The following is a 12,191-nucleotide window of genomic DNA, read 5'->3' on the forward strand; positions in this document are numbered from 1 at the left end:
AACCAGTGACCCTTTGGTTCACAGGCCAGCATTCAATCCACTGAGCCACAGCAGCCAGGGGTAGCTTTACTTCCTATGAAAACTTACATTCATTCGTCTATCCATCCACCCACTTATTTACTCATTCATTTAACAAATATTTAATGAGTATGTAGTATGTATAAGGCACTGCGATGGAGGCTGAGAATGCAGTAATGGACATTTTATTCCGTGAGTTGTTTATGGGGCACAGGTGCCTAAAAGTGCAATAGAACGAGGTGGTGGGAGACGCAGCTGTTAATAGGCTGTCATCGCCCATTCCTCCTGGTTTCTGTCTAAGTGCACACCAGACAGAAGGCAGGAACTGGGTCTGCCCTGCTTAGAGCTGTATCCCCAGTGCCTAGTACTCAGCAGGCACTTAAGAATTAGTTACTGAATTGAATTAAATGGTATATGGAAAATTTGGAGGCAGAATCAGGAAGTGGAAGAAAAAAAATCACATTGTTAACTTCTCTTTGCTTTTCAATACTGTGAGGCTGAGCAAACAATGCGATGCATTTTAATTCTTCAAATGAGCAAGTTTCCTTCAGGGCAATGTTCTTCAAAATTAAAAAAAAAACAAAAAACTGTATTTGTTAAATTAAACCAACCAGATGGTGACACTGCTCAATATTTCTTGTGGTGTATCTGTGTGAGCGCAGAGGTTTGGAAAATGAGGGTTAGCCAATTTAAGGAGGATAGAACTTGCTAAAGAAGTTAAGTACTGTACATATGTGGGCTTGGCTAGTAGACCTGACATTTGCTCTCCAGAATTATTTCTTAAGGCAACTTTCTTTCAGAAAAGACTAACTGATTAACATCCCAAAAAGGCGGCAGTAAGAAGCCTGACTTTCTCAGAGCCCCACGGCAGTCTGAGGCCCACCCACTCCTCCCTCCTGCCCCTCTCTTTTCCAGGCTGCAGCGCCCCACCTCAGCTAAGGGCTCTCCTTGCCAGCTCCTGCCCCCTCCCCCTTCATCTGCCACAGGAACAATAAATCTCCTGCACATCTTATCCCATCCTGACGTCTCCAGCCTTGAGGGCCTGAACTGGCCTATGGCCTGAGCTCACACAGCCAGCAAGTGGCTGAGCAGGAACTGCGAGCCAGGTCTTTTGGGTCCCTGGAAAATTCTGTTCCTATAGATACATCATAAATTAATTTTTGGCACTTTTTTTTTAGGGCTCCTTCCAATCATGTGAAAATGACAAACCTTGTTTTTCTACTTTTCTTCTGACATAATTAACGTCTCTGCTCATTCCTTCTTCCCCCAAAGAGATGCAACTTGTTAGCACAAAAAGTCCAAATGTATCCTATAAAAATGATCTATCTGGCACTGAGTCTACCAGAAAGAATGATTTTCCTCTGATTATAGAATGCAGGATAAGAAAGGTGATTTGTCATGGAAATAAATAGCAGCTTTGGGAAGAGTTATCAGCCTTATTTTTAGAACACTGTCAGTTCTAAACCAGAGCTGAGCTGTTTCCGCCTCGGAGCAGCACACGTCACGTGTGCGTCCCAGCTGTGGCAAAGGAGCACACTCGGGCAATCACGCTTTGTGTCCTGTGCAGGCCGGCACCTCTTTTCATGAAAGTAGCAGTGCCACCATCATCAGTGACAGGTGTATAGTTTCATGCTAGGTAGCCTGATCTGGAGTAAAATTACAGAGTTGGGTTCTGAGTTGGCATAGAAGCAGGAAAATTAAATAATACCTTGGTTTTAGCAACTCCTGCGGAAGCACGAATATCAAGTGACTGGTGGGACTGTCCCCAAACCTGAGGGCTCCATGACTGGCCTGTGTCCCAGGAGGTGATGGACAAGACTGAGCACTCGGCCACACCTGCATGCTCCTTGGGGAGGCCGCTGGTGCATCCTGCATTGGCTGTATGGGAAAGAAGCACGTGATTAGGGCCACTGAATGTCAAGGGGAAGACTGAAAAATGCTTACCTTGCTAAGCGCCTAGCAGCTTTCACTTTGGATTCTAAGAGAGGAATTCAATACAGATGAATTCATCCTTTTGGGGACGATGGATGTTACTCCCATCCTGCAGAAGTCTGCTCCCTGTCCTGACAGTGCTGCACCCGGAACCAGTGATATCCAGAGCCCCTCTCACAGTGTCCCTTGAGAGCCAGCACTGGTCAGCAGCACTGGGGCCTAACCAGCTACTCGGTGGGACGCGGAGCTGCCAGCCTGCCCCCTCCCTGGGCCATTCACTTGAGCTTTAGCAGGAGCGCAGTGAGAGGAGCAAGAGAGCAGGATACCAAAGGTGTGGGGTCCACATTCTGGCCCCACTTTCATCCGAGTCGACATGTGCACAGAAGTCTGAGCTTGACAACGCTTTGGACTTATGAATGGGACTGAGTTTTAATGCAGGAAACAACCGTAATAGTATCAGCTGTGACCAGAGAAACTGTTGGAAGAAAATGAGACTCGCTAGCACTGCCCCCCTTTTCTCTGCTGCAAAGTCCAGGTTTAATGATCTGTCCATGCCTTTCACAGGCAGACCAGTGCTTCTGGTGCTGGGCATTGTCACGTAAGGATATGTCGGCCTTCACTGTGCAGGACAGAGCCCAGATGGCTTGGGGGAGCAGAGCCCAGTCCCAACGTGCCAGGCCACCAGCCCCACGTGGGTCCATGAATGTGACACCGTAGCCCCCTTACTGGTTAAACCATTTTGCAATGTGTTTTCTGGAGCTGGCAGCTGAAGGCTTCCCAACAGAATCAGATTCCTTCAAGACCAGGTTTTCCTCCCCGACCCAGTTCCTAGATAAGGTGCTCAGCATGCAAATCAGTTACTTAACAGTCTGTGCTTGCACATTGCTGAGTGGAGATGTCCAATCCCTAGGAAGTTAAGTGAATTACTTAAAACCAGAGCCGGTTCTGGACCTGACTGCAGCTTAGGGTCTGAAGCGCTGTAACAAAAGCACTCCTTTCAGTGGCTTCATGTTAACTACAGAAAAAGGTCAAAATTGGATCAGGCCACCCAAGATTCGTCTGACTTAGTTCAAGTGTGATTCCAAGCTCACCTCCCTCAGTCTCTTTTCTCCATCAAATTCCCCCTGTTCACCAAGCTTGCAGATGCCACATGAGAAGAGCACGTGAAGATGAGGAACACACGTGACTATGAAGAGCACATGTTTTGGGATTCTACAGCTCTAAGCTTCAATTCCAAATCTCCTATTCACTGACAGCACAAGTCTTTATTAACCTCTCTGAGACTCAATTTCCTGACCTGTAAAGTTGGCGTTTTATTCTGCTCTCTCAGAGGGGTGTGCTGAGAACTGAAAGAGATGTTATGAAGACTGGTGAGGATCAGAGAGAATGCACGGCAAATGTCTGGTACCTGCGAGTTCCACCCACATCCTGCCTCCCAGCTTTGGACTCCTGTTCATGTAGCAACAACACTCACGTGTCTAAACTGAACCCATACTGCAGACCCAGTTCATGCATCACCTCCTCCAAAAGGACCTCCCTGATCTCTGCAGCAGAAAAGTTCCTGCTGCACCACCCTGTAGCATGTTTTGTCCCTTTCGCTTAGGTTATTAGTGTGTATAACAATAATAATAGCTAATATTCTAATATTTACTGCATGCTTACCACATGCCAGGCACTTTCCTACATGTTCCGTTTCTTATCTCATTTAATCCTCATATCCTCATTTATGTTGCAGAAAATAGACCCACAGGGAGGTTAAGTAGTCATTCAAGGTCATACACCTAGGAAGTGATAACACCTGACACAAACCCAGCACGTCTGCCCCAAAGTCATAGTACACAAAACTCTGTTGCCTTCTCTCTGTTACTAGGCTTTGGGAGGCAGAATTAATGTCTTCTTCCATCTAAGCCGGGGGCTTACACAAAACAGGGGGAAATTTAAGTATAGCGTATTTACTGGTGTCTCCCATGTCAACGGCCCCAGTCCCACCCTATTTGCTGAGGCCCACTCAGAGACGCCTGACCATCTCCCGCCAGCTTTCTCTACCTGGATGTCCTGCAGGCACCTGCCACTAAATATGCCACAAACTTCATGCACTCTCTTTCCTTTCAAATACTTGTCCTTGTCCTCTTTCCAGTATGGCATCTCCATCCATGCACCGGACTAGGTGCCTCAGAATTATAATAACTCCTGCCTCTCCCTTGCCACCCACATTCAATTACTATGACATGTATATTTTATCTTTTCAATAGCTTTGAATTCATTTCCTTCTCTCCATTTCCATCACCACTGTACTAATTTAGTCTCTCAGTAATTTTCAGCCTTACAGTTAAAAAAAAAAATGAATGTATGTCTTCATTTCTGATGGGGCAGGTCTAAAGATCTTCTTTCCATAACTGTGAAATGACAACCTTTTGGGATTTATGAAGTATATTCCTTCTTAATAGCATAAAACATTTCTTATTATGTACTATCTATTAAACTCCCCCAAATCATTGTACAGCCGGGAAATATTGGCAGACAAGCAGAGTGTGGTTGACGTTAAGTGAGAAGCGTGCTGAACAGAAGCACACTGCTTTTAAAAGAACACAGGTTCTGAAGTCAGGCTGCCTGGGCTTGAATTCCAGCTCCACCTTCCATCTGCAGGAGCTCAGGCAAATGGCTGACCCTTCTAAACCACAACATCATTTTCTATAAGATGTGGCTGGTAATAGTACTTCTTTCACAAGGTTACTTGCGGATTTAGTAAGAAAATCCACTTAAAGAGCTTAGGGCAATGCCTGGCATGTCAGAGGTGCTCAGTGTTATCCATTAATCATATTAATTGTAACCTCAGACATGGGGAGGTCACACCATTGACCTCAGGGAAAGTGAGGAATTCTTTAAGTCCTAGCCCTGTGTTCAATTCATTACGATGCTTCCACTTCCACCAAACAAGGAATCTTGTTTCCTTTCAGCCTCTCTTAGCTCTGCACATTAGTATCACAAGGAGAACTTAACAAACTTCTGCCACCTGGATCCATTTCAAGAGCATCTGACTTAACTAGGTGGGATGCAACGGAGTGTTGGGATTTTCAAAGCGCTTTAGGTGTTTCTCAGGTGCAGTCAAGGTCAAGCCACACTGGTCTCATCAAGACCTGGGTGCATTGTGTATGTTTCGCAGAGGCAGGACAGAGAGGTGTCTGTGGGGAGAGGAAGCGGCATGGCTCTGTATTCTAGAGACAATTACTGCATGTGCTGGAGACACAACAGAAGTGTCAAAAGAGCAAGACATCAACTATAGAAATTTGGGAACTTAAGTCAAGGTTCTGTTTGTTCTATGACTGCAAAATATGCCAGATTTTCATTGGTACAAAATAAAAGCTAAAAAGAAAACCACCTGGACCTTTTGGCACAATCCAACTGTTGATAACCTATCGATCCCACTTCCTGGAGGCACTGAGCACCTTGGGGTCAGGTGATCCACATCCCTCCTGCCCCTCCCCCAACCTCTCCCATGAGAGGGTGAGAAGCAAAACCCTGGGTTAGGTTTGACACTTACCTCATTGATATTGAAAAGCTTGGCTTTGTTAAACCTTGTAGAACCTTTAAGCAACATTAGAAATGGTGGTTTGTTTAAACTGCAGCCTCCCAGGGACACATCTCTCTTGGTAGATTTAGTGGCCAAATCTAGGACTTCGGGACTCTGTGATGACCTGGAATGAGGGCAGAAAAAAAAGCCACTGCCAAACTCTGACACATCAGGGAAGACACATTGGCAGGGAGAGATTGTTCCAAAAACAAACCTTCTTACTGTCATGGTTTCTGGGTAACCTTTCATTTTACTGTACCTTCTACCTAAAGGCATCCTTAGGCTCGTAGAGGGTGAGGAGATGCTATGCCCACCTCTGTATCCCCTAAAATACCCAGCACTGCACCTTGCCAGGAGGAGGGCTTGAGACACTCTTCTTTTCCTTTCCTTTTTTCTTTTTGAATGGTCAGGATTGTGGCAAAGTGTCATATAGAAACATGAAAACAAAATATACAAAGGGGAGAAATGTGGGCACCGGATAGTCTACAACAGTAATTTTCCAACTTTTTCAGCTCATGGCACACAAACTAGTTACTAAAATTCTGTGGCACACCAAAAAAATGTGTTATATTTTTTGCCGATCTGACCAAGAAATAGATATAATTAAAATTTATTCACACTGAATGGCTATTGTTGCATTGGCTGTTGTCATTTTCTTACTTGACAATCTAAGGAAAAAGAGGTCAGTGGCCCTGACTAAATAGTCAGGTGTTGCATGTTTTACAAATCCCTGTGGTTCCCCAGCATACCGTGGCACACCAGTTGAAAGCTGCTGACCTAGAATGAGGGTGAACATCCGGAAACCTCAGAAGTGAGTTTATGAAAGGGCTTTTCTCACTGCATTTGGCTGGGAAGGTCTCACAGTAAGTCTGATTTATCTCATGATTGCTGTCTGAGCCCTGATGGACAACAGGAACCCACAAGCTCCTGACAGGCTGCCCGAGGCTCATGACCAGTCCTGGGCTTTCCCTCTACCCTGGGGAGGGTTTTGCGTCTTATCTAAAAATAATAATTTTGTATCAGAAGGAAAGAAAATTAAAACATTTGCATGCAAGCATCAGGTTCTACTCTCTCTGGAAAGTCATGTTCAACACGGTGGTGGTTTGGTTTTCTAGCACCGCACCAGTACACGCAATTCCTTGGTCTGAAAACTGGGAGAACTGATTAAATCCAATTGTGCAGTCTAGATTAAAATGAAGGAATATTTCAGTGTGAATATTTTTCAGAAACATAGTCCTGAACTTCATTTTATTTGGACCTTTTCCAAGGTTATGTGCCAAAGCTGCTCCTACAAAGGAAGGCTGGGCCCAAGTGTTCTTGTGTTGTGTGTGTGTGTGTGTGTGTGTGGTTGTTGTTGGTTTGTTTTTAATGTGTGTGTTATTATGCCAAAGAAGTCATTCTTGGAAAGTTTGTGGTAATCCGAACCCACTAACAACCCATAACACCACCTGCATCAGCAGGCTGTTCTCAATCACAACACAGAGAAAAGGGCCCGCACCTCTGTACAAAAACGTTGCTGATACAGCCCTCAAAATTACTTCCGCCCAGACGCAGGAATTTCTGGGAACTTGAAAAGCCTTGTAGCCTTTGGTTACTTTTCAGAGGCTGGTCATCAATGAGAAGCCGGAGTCTGAAAGAAGAGGAAAGCAAAACAAGGGTGAGAAGTGCGGGGAAAAAATAAAAATTTGTCTCCTTTTGGTCAACTTACTCTTCAGTGCAGACTCAATGTCTTTTACATACAATAACTCATTAAACTAGACTTATTTTTAAAGAGCATTTACAATTTTTTCATGTATTTTTTTTGCACACATTTTATTAAAGTATCCTACACATTCAGAAAGTGCACATATCATATTGTAAGTGTACAGCTCAATGAGTTTTGCAATGTGAATGTAACAACAGCACCAGCACCCAGATAAAGAACTACCCAGCACCCCAGGAACCATGTCGTCATAGAAAGTTGCAGAGCTTTCATTCTCATTGTTTCCATTTTATTCTCCCATTTTGAATATACTGCAATTTATTTATCCATCTGATGTTGATTAATTTTTAATGAGGAAATTGATATAGAACCAGGAAGAAGGCCCAGACTTGCAAGTAAAATAGTGTCAGTCTCAAGGACAAATATTTCACAAGAAAAGATACTAGAAAATACCATTAAATTAAATGAAGTAAAATTCCTAGAGCTTTGGCAGACTTGCCATTCCACTCACCCGGAGTTGTCGCTTATAACAGACACATAATGCAGTGAACCGTCCACATATGTCCGCGGAGATGTAAAAATTGGGCTGCTTCTCTCCCTGGTGCTGAGTTCAATGTGACCATCTTCCAGGGTGACCTGCAGGCTGCTTGTCTGAAATAATCATAGAATATACCCATCAATGCAATTAATTTGCATTTAAGGATTATGGAAGTAGCAATACTGAATTTACAATCAAAACTATGTATAAAACAGGGTGTTTTGACCCAGATATTTTGACTTTGCTATTTTGATCTAAAGATCATATTTAAGTATTTTAACTCCATGTTAAAATTATTGCAACACTGATGAATTTGTCAAAAGCATTTTATGGACCTACATTCATAAAGCAATTTAATTTCTCCATCAATTATACAAAACAGTTAAACCATTTCTAAATTTTTCTATTTTCACTTTCATTTTGCTATTTTCATTAGATCAATTCTTTTCTGAATAAACTTTAGAATGAAGACTTGATTTATCATTTTTTTTCATATGTGATTATAACAATGATCTCTTATCTTCAGTCATTATGAATTTTTTATTTTTTGGTCTAATTTCTAGGAAGTTCAATTTTCCTATGTCAAACTCTGCAGATCTAAATTCTGGCAAGATGATTTGATTCTTTCTGTCAATTCTTATCATGGGCAGTTTTAGCAACTGTCATTTTAATTTTGTTGATGTTTTCTCTACCAAGTACAATTGTTTTAGTTTTCAGCAAGATGTAATTCTTCAGTGAGGTTTTAGTCTACAACAATTTTTACAGTGGTGGCTGTAGCCATGTCAGTTTCATTATATGTTGATTTTGTTCAGTTGGCAATATTCATTGTGAATTAGATAAAAGAGTGCTAATTGATACATATTTCTTAGCTAACCCATTATGAAGTTGAGGGCCATGTTCCTAAGATATTTCTAGGATTCCAGCATTGACCAGATTCATTTCATCTTTTACTAAGCCAATTAAATCTTCCATCTGCTTATGACCATTTTGTATATTGTGTACCAAGTGTTCCTACCCTTGGCAGGAGAATCAAGTGCTTGGTGTCAGAAGAATAGATCAAAACATCCTGTTTTGATGGAAAAGACATTCTCACAATTTAAATGTTGGCATGTGCTTCTTTAGCACTGATTTTTGAAAATAGCTCTCTAAAGGCTGATGAGAAAAGATGTCAAAAGAGGAATGGCTTTCTTTTCTTATTGTGTGTGTATGTGTGAGAGAGAGAGAGAGAGAAAGAGAAAGAGAGAGAGAGAGAGACATAGATATGAGAGAGAAACATTGATCAGTTGTCTCCCACATGCTCCCCAACGAAGAAGCAAACCCGCAACCTAGGTATGTGCCCTAAACAGAGATCGAACCTGAGACCTTTTGGTGTATGGGATGACACTCCAATTAACAGAGCCACCTGGCCAGGCCAGGAAAGGCTTTTTATTATGACATATCCACAGAGTCAGCTACCATCCCTCCTTTCAGCAAACACTAGATGTCTGTTGTGCTGAAAATCCTGAAAAAACATCCAAGAATGGCAGTATGTTATTTCTACTTCTCTTTTTAAATCCCACTTGTTCCACGAGGAGATTTTTAAGTATTAGTTGACTTCTATGCCTGCGTCCCTGCACTAGCTAAATCCTCTTAAGTTACAGAGGGTACCTCTTTGCTGAAGAGAATTTCTGTGGCTCTGTTGTACATGAACAAAGAACAAAGGACTTTCTTTTCTCCCATTTCCCAGATGTAAATATTGTCCAACTATCTGCTGCAAAAAAAAAGGAAGCTCTCTTTTGTGATATCAAAAAGGAATGATGGGGATACATTCTGATTTTTTCTCTTAGATCTAAAACTTTAAACTACATTATTATTGTAATTCACCTTGACTCAAAAAATAAATCTGAAAAGAATATATATAAGCCCATAGATACACACAAATTCAATTCTGTGATCTATAATGTACTTTCTAAGCCTGATTTTCTTTAGGACCTATCCTGGGATATATATTTCAATTCCCATTTTATATTCAAAAACTCTCTATTGTTTTTGACACCAAACTTTGAGTCAAGTTTAAATCTTGTTCAATGTTTCATACCCCTGTCAGATGATTTAATAATATGCCACTGGGTTGAAAGGTCTGAAACCCAAAGGAGGCCTGGTACTCGCTGGGCAACAGGAAGTCCAAGTTGGTGAAACTCAATTGTCCTCCCCTGGAGAATGAGGCAGACCGCACGAGCTGAAATGCAAACACAGAATAAATTACTATCATGGCAATAATTTCACAGCTGAAATTCCGATCTTATCCTATGTCTTCTCACATCAACTGATTAATATGGTTGATGATACCTCAAGAAGAAATTAAGGTTTGCCTTTCTGAACGATAATTTATCAATCATCTGTAGGTTTTTGTGCGGAGAGTTGGTATTCCTCCTTTCCTACAAATCTCAGATGCAAACCCATGTGGGGAGTGTTTCTGAGCCAGCTCACAATAACACATTGTGTGCTACCAGAAAAGAGTCCAAAGTAGAAGTGTTAATGAATACCAAAAATGGGTTGGTTGGGGATCACTCCCTTGCAAGGTTTTGAACTCTTCACTTACCTTCCAGTCTTCTGAGCACTTCTTTGTTACTCCCACGGTGTCATTCAACCTAACTACGCCAGTAGTTTTCTTCAGATTTTTCATGCAGCCTCGGAAAGCAGGTGTAGAAATGTTAAACCTGATTTGAGACACACAAAAAGGAAAGGGAAATACCAGACCGGCTTAGCTGAGAACTGGAGCTGAAACACTGCACTTTGCTACTTCTTGCCCATAGATATGTATGTATTTTAGGGTTACCTGTTCTCATGGGATTTCTATAATGTTATTTATTTTGTGATGCTTGGAATATCTACTTCTTTTCTGTGTGATTCTGCATTCTCAGCTTTAAAAACGAGCAAAATAGTGTTGAGAAAAGAATGGTCAGTGTCCTCAAAAGGTATAGAGACTGGGAAGATATACAATATCTAGAATTGCTCCCCACTCCACCCCCATGCCAAGAGTCATGGCAGTGAATGGTGACTAGAAAGTATATTAATAAATAAATACATGATAGATATTAATAATTATATATTAATAACTTAATAAATAAGGAATTTATCAGAGTCAGGAGTGCTCTAGAAAATTTTAGCCTTTTTTTTCTGTCCTCTTCTAAGTTAAACTTAGAAGAAACAAACTGTTACTTTTTGGTTCTAGACAATTACGAAACATGTGGCTTGATATTTAGCCAATGCCAAGCTGGAACAATGGAAAGCACTGTCTGACTTCAGGTGCTGTATCCACCACCTCCTAAGGGGTTACTGTGAGGATTAAACAAGGCAATGCACAGGAAAGCCTGGAACCATGGGGACATGATCATGAATACTCAGGAGATGTTTGCCAGAGGCAAGATAGTCCTACTCTAGAGCTGTGGGCTCTGGACCAGACTGTCTGGGTTCAAGTCCTGTCTCTGCTGCCTGAGCAGGCCACCTAACTTCTCTGTGCCTCTTTTTCCTCCCATATACAATGGGATATCTAATCTGTTTCCTATGATTGTCAGGAGTTTAAATGAGGTAATATGTGTAACACACTCAAATGGCACTTGGTACGGAGCAGGGACTCAACATGAGACGGCAGACTCAGTGGCTAGTCCCATGTTCATGCAATGATTATAGAGAACCATTTCTAAAGCAGCTCTTCCCATGTGGCTGCCTTGGCATTTCCCCTTTGGTTTGACTTCTGGCTCTGTCTGAAGGTGAATTCACATAAAACATTACTGCACATGAACCAGCTGAAGTCCAGGCAAATATTTGTGTTTCTTAAACAAATGATGTACTAAGAAGAACACAAAGCTGATTTCATGATAAATCCGTAAGGCAGCTCACTTTTCTAGATGGAGGGGTTCCTGCATTTGTATTTATTGAATTCATTATAAGCAGTTTAGCTACCTGTAATATGCATAAAATTAAGTTTTATTAAAGGAAAAGGAAGAATTAAATTCTCACTGGAATTGTAGCATGAGCTTAATGATTTTATAAAGATGGATTTTTCCCTCAGAAGAGGAGGAAAGTTTGTATGGATTCCTGGAGCTTGTCTATTTACACATACATTTAGATCCGCCCTCTCATTTCAACATGCTTTAGACATGTCAGCATCTCCCAAGGCCCTTCTTTCCATAAAGTATAGGCTGGAGGGAGAAGAAGGCGGCAGGAAAGAAAAGGGGGAGAGAAAGGCCACTAGTAGACACAAATGCCTGTTTTGTGCAAGGTACTGTCATGCTATCCTCACAATAACCTTTTGAGGGACGTCTTTTCTGATCTCACATTTCCTGAGCATCTACCATGTGCCAGGCACTGTGCTAACTGCTCTGAACCCCACGACCACCCTAAGAGAGAGGCAGTTCCTGTGCCCACGTTGCAGATGTAGCAGGAGG

General features: G+C 42.0%; 1 protein-coding gene across 2 annotated transcripts in view; it reads right to left on the reverse strand.

Moving 5' to 3' along the window:
- LAMA3 (laminin subunit alpha 3) overlaps positions 1 to 12,191 on the reverse strand; it is a 267,981-nt gene that overhangs the window by 11,474 nt on the left and 244,316 nt on the right. For both annotated transcript variants that reach the window (XM_090285716.1, XM_090285717.1), the window contains 6 exons: positions 10,343 to 10,460; positions 9,839 to 9,979; positions 7,735 to 7,874; positions 7,020 to 7,151; positions 5,492 to 5,645; positions 1,727 to 1,896 (listed from right to left, as the gene is read on the reverse strand). In XM_090285716.1, the coding sequence (XP_090141842.1) occupies positions 1,727 to 1,896; positions 5,492 to 5,645; positions 7,020 to 7,151; positions 7,735 to 7,874; positions 9,839 to 9,979; positions 10,343 to 10,460 (855 nt within the window). The remainder of the gene's footprint in view (positions 1 to 1,726; positions 1,897 to 5,491; positions 5,646 to 7,019; positions 7,152 to 7,734; positions 7,875 to 9,838; positions 9,980 to 10,342; positions 10,461 to 12,191) is intronic.

This window comes from Furipterus horrens, unplaced genomic scaffold, assembly GCF_987537825.1.
Source record: "Furipterus horrens unplaced genomic scaffold, mFurHor1.1.pri manual_scaffold_8, whole genome shotgun sequence".
In the NCBI taxonomy this organism is placed as follows: Eukaryota; Metazoa; Chordata; class Mammalia; order Chiroptera; family Furipteridae; genus Furipterus; species Furipterus horrens.